Raw genomic sequence first — 4,592 nt, 5'->3', positions numbered from 1 at the left:
CTTCTCAAACCGTCTCTTGTCTTGCAGAATGGATGGAGATGGTGGATTTGGTTCTCTTTGCCTCTCACAAACCCTTTTTATATTCACTTCTTCAGTCTCTGCTTGTAACTTGTTTAATCACTCTAATGTCGCACTAATCCGTTTTTATTGTTATTTTCTGCTCCTCGCCCTGTTTTCAGAATGTAGACCTGTTAAACTTGTATTCTAAAACTAAACATCTTAAATGATAAATACATTTTATTTCAGAGATTAAGAGTTTTGTTAATTTCTGTCTTATTTGGGCAGGGTGTTCATGTTATTCTATCATTTGTTGCCTTTTGTTCCAACTTAGAATAATTAGTCACTCTAATATATCCAGAAAATCATAATAATGAAAAAATTATTAATATAATAAATAAAATCAAATATATATCCATATACACAAACATATCTTGCATTGTATTTTACACAGCATATTACTGAAATCTACCAGATATACAAATATATATGGTAATACTTTAATTTAGGGTCCAGTTCTCACTATTAACTAGTTTTTTATTAGCATGCATATTACTAGTATATTGGCTGTTTTAGTATTAGTACTTATAAATCACACATTAATGCCTTATTCTACATGACCATATTCTACATCCCTTTATCCTACCCAATAGTACTAACTAACTAAGTTACTAACGATTAATAAGCTGTAATTAGGATTGTATTGAGGCAAAAGTCTTAGTGTTAGTTAATTGTGAGAATTGGACTCTACAAAAGATTCTATTTCAGATAAATGCTGTTCTTTTGAACTTTCTATTCATCAAAGAATCCTGAAATAAAAATGTAACTAACTGTTTTCAACATTGATAATAATGAGAAATGTTTCTTGAGCATCAAATCATCATATTAGAATGATTTCTGAAGGATCATGTGACACTGAAGACTGGAGTAATGATGCTGAAAATTCAGCTTTGATCAGGAATAAATTACACTTTACTATATATTCACATAGAAAACAGCTGTTTTACATTGAAACAATATTTCACAATATTACTGGGTTTGTTTTGTATTTTTAATCAAATAAATGCAGCATTGGTGAGCAGAAGAGACTTCTTTTAAAAACATAAAAAATCTTACCGACCCCGAACTTTTGAACTGCAGTGTATACTATATAAAAAATGGAAATATAATAAGGAAATCTAAATATATTATATTCAAATTATGTAATGGTGTTGATCAGCTTGTTTTTCTTGCTTCCTCTCTGAGATCATTTATCACCAAAATTGTGGTTGTTCATGAAGCCCCTTGATTTATTTTGAAAAATTAAATCATTATGAATATTTTTTCACATGATATTTCTGGGTTTCTTCATGAAGATTAAACATTATAAAATGGATTGCTTGAATTGGTAAAGCACTGCAGCACTCACTGAGTCACCTGCCCTCTGATACACTTTTACAATGACTATGTAAAATCTACAACTGCCGCATTATGTCATAATTAGTGTCCTAAATACTGTCAATTTTCTACTTACAACACCTTTTTTTTTAATCTGTCACGAATCCAGATAAACTGAGCTTAGTTTAATTGCTGTGTGAAGACGAATGTCTTCTCTAAATAATCAACTCACATTCTCTCCCATGCTCTGTATTTTATTATGTGTAAAGAAATCAAACTGCTTATGTAAATGTATATATTTTGGATCATTTTATTATTCAAACATTACATAAAATCAATGAAAGAGAAACTAAATAGGCTATTTGATCACTTACATTTAAAACTATGCATGTGAATTTCTATATAGTTACTTTTGTAGATCTGAGGCCTATCGTGATTTTTTCATTGTGATGTGTAACAGAGCATGGCTGAATAAAACCTTTTTTTAAATCATTAATTTATATTGTAACAGAAGTGTTTCTGTCTTATGTGTGACATCAGGAGCAACCTATCTATTTGCATCTGCTCTAATATAGTTTTTGTCATTTGTTATTTATATTTTTTTGAATCTTTAAGAAAATCAGTTTCCGCTGTTCTTAAAGGAATAAAAAAAATCATATTATTGTGTGTTTTTTTCATGCAGTGAATGATTGAATATACAGAATGGTGACTCAGAGCCACTGTTGAAAGTCAAGCAGGTTTGGGAAAAATTAGCTTTTGGGCGAGCAAATTATGCATTTTTTGGTGAACTATCCCTTTAAGATTAAACATGAACACCTTGCTCCATTTAGACAGAGATTAACAAAACTCATAATCTCTGAAAACAAAACTTGCATGTAAGATCTTTGTTTAGTGAATTTGGTTCTAGAATACAGAGGTCTACATTGTGAAAACAGGGCGAGGAGCAAATAATAATAAAAACAGATTAGTGCGACATTATAGTGATTAGATGAGTGACGAGCAGAGACTGAAGAAGTGAATATAAAAAGGGTTTGTGAGAGGCAAAGAGAACCAAATCCACCATCTCCATCCATTCTGCAAGACAAGAGACGGTTTGAGAAGATGTGGAGGTTAACGTGTGTCAGTTTGGCCCTGCTCTTATCTGTTCAAGGTAAGGACTTACACTTAATGTTTAAGGTAGAAACTTTATCAGCACTAAACGTTTCTGCAATGGTCCTCTTTCTTGTGAGGTAATTTTATTTTATTAATTTAGTTGGAGTCACATGCAGCTAATGTAACGTAATTTTTTTCTCTCTCAAATGTGTCTCTTCTACCACAGGTTCACTTTCTCAGCTGAATGGTAAGAACTCGTCTCGTTCTTCAGATGTTATATATAGATATAGTCATAGCACACAAATATGCATGAATAATCTCTCTCTCTTTCTCTCACATAGTATGTGGACAAGCCCCTCTAAACAACCGTATTGTGGGTGGTGTGGACGCTTTTGAGGGGTCGTGGCCGTGGCAGGTCAGTCTGCACAGCTCTACCTATGGAGGTCATTTTTGTGGAGGATCCCTCATCAACAGTGAATGGGTGCTGACGGCAGCTCACTGTTTACCTGGGTAAAATTCACATCACAACTATTCATCCAAACAGGCTCTGAGAGATCGTTTTTACATTATTGATTCATTTTCACATGTTTTCAGTGTCAGTGCATCCAGTCTCCGTGTGTACTTGGGGAAGAGGACACAACAGGGAGTCAATACCTATGAAATCAGTAGAAATGTCGTCACAATCATCGTTCACCCCTCCTACGACAGTCAAACCAGCGACAATGACATCGCTCTGCTGCGTTTGTCCTCCACCGTAACCTTTAATGACTATATTAGACCCGTGTGTCTGGCGGCCCAGAACAGTGTCTTCAGTGCCGGCACCAGCAGCTGGATCACAGGATGGGGAGATGTTCAGTCTGGAGGTACAAACACAAACTCATTCGTTCACACATACATCTACTCATAACAACACTAATATATGATTGTGTGTTTGTGTGTACCCTGTTCAGTGAGCCTAGCTGCTCCTGGGACTCTGCAGGAAACTATGATTCCAGTGGTGGCTAATGATCAATGTAATACTCTGCTGGGTTCTGGATCTGTTACCAACAACATGATCTGTGCTGGTTTATTGGAGGGAGGCAAAGACACCTGCCAGGTACAACAGTCAACCAGATCATTATTAAGTGTGCACATCCAAACATGCTGCATGTCTGAAAGTCCATTATGTTTTTCTAATATATCTTGACACACAAACGTCTATCTGTGCTTCTTTTTTATGTGATTCTTTCTGGCCATGTTTCATAAGAAGTTGGTCCCATAAAGAAAAAAAACCTGTCTTTCTGTAGGGTGACTCTGGAGGTCCAATGGTGAGCAAGCAATGTTTGGTGTGGGTTCAGTCTGGTATCACCAGCTGGGGTTATGGCTGTGCCGATCCCAACGCACCCGGTGTTTACACGCGTGTTTCACAGTATCAGAGTTGGATCTCCACCACCATTGTCCAGAATCTCCCAGGATTCGTCGTCTTCAACCCTACAAGCACATGCCAACCTGTTTCTACAGTCTTACCTGTTTCTACTACATCTCCTACTTCTACCACCTCAACCGCTTCTACATCACCTACTTCTACTACCTTAAGAACTTCTACTACTTCAACAACAACTACCCTAAGACCTCCACCCAATCAGAGTAACTCTCTCTCACACACACTCTACACTCCTATACACATTTATGCCTCCTTAACACCACACACTTCTAATGCTTGTTTAAATGTCTTTTTGTTGTAGCCTCAATTTCTTGTAGAAAGAGATGTGGTGAGAGATTTGACATCCGTAACCGTTGCAACTGCAATTATCACTGCCGCAAAAACTGCTGTAGGGATTATGAAAAGCAATGCAGTAAGTCCATATACACAAACAAATACATTTGCAACTGTTTATGGTGCTTATAGTTCTGAAATAAAATAAAAATCACTGAATCAGTTAGTTACCCCAGCACAATATCACACAATCTCTGTATGTTTTTGTGTCTCTGCAGGGGGTCACGGGTGGTAACTCTTGGTTGGCACAAGCTTCTACATGGCACAACATCTCTCTCTCTCACTCTCTCTCTCTCTCTCTCTCTCTCTCTCTCTCTCTCTCTCTCTCTCTCTCTCTCTCTCTCTCTCTCTCTCTCTCTCTCTCTCTCTC

At 36.5% G+C, this 4,592-nt stretch overlaps 1 protein-coding gene across 1 annotated transcript; it reads left to right on the top strand.

Annotated features, from left to right (window-relative positions):
• The first annotated feature begins 2,475 nt into the window (after positions 1-2,475).
• Positions 2,476-4,592, top strand: prss60.1 (serine protease 60.1). Its single transcript, XM_077198384.1, has 8 exons — positions 2,476-2,524; positions 2,693-2,713; positions 2,808-2,976; positions 3,061-3,329; positions 3,417-3,562; positions 3,753-4,092; positions 4,191-4,301; positions 4,441-4,592. Exons 1-8 carry the CDS (start codon positions 2,476-2,478, stop codon positions 4,455-4,457), a joined length of 1,122 nt encoding a protein of 373 aa, XP_077054499.1. The 3' UTR covers positions 4,458-4,592.

This window comes from Siphateles boraxobius, unplaced genomic scaffold (assembly GCF_051911475.1).
Source record: "Siphateles boraxobius isolate OS27281-9 unplaced genomic scaffold, OSU_SipBor_1 41, whole genome shotgun sequence".
NCBI classification, from domain to species: Eukaryota; Metazoa; Chordata; class Actinopteri; order Cypriniformes; family Leuciscidae; genus Siphateles; species Siphateles boraxobius.
This window is presented reverse-complemented; position numbering and strand designations above follow the sequence as displayed.

Excerpts from the sequence above, each read along its gene's own strand:
- prss60.1 (XM_077198384.1), top strand. The coding sequence starts at position 2,476 with ATGTGGAGGTTAACGTGTGTCAGTTTGGCCCTGCTCTTATCTGTTCAA. Across the intron at positions 2,714-2,807 it reads TTCACTTTCTCAGCTGAATG|TATGTGGACAAGCCCCTCTA; the intron begins GTAAGAACTCGT and ends TCTCTCACATAG. Across the intron at positions 3,330-3,416 it reads GGGAGATGTTCAGTCTGGAG|TGAGCCTAGCTGCTCCTGGG; the intron begins GTACAAACACAA and ends TACCCTGTTCAG.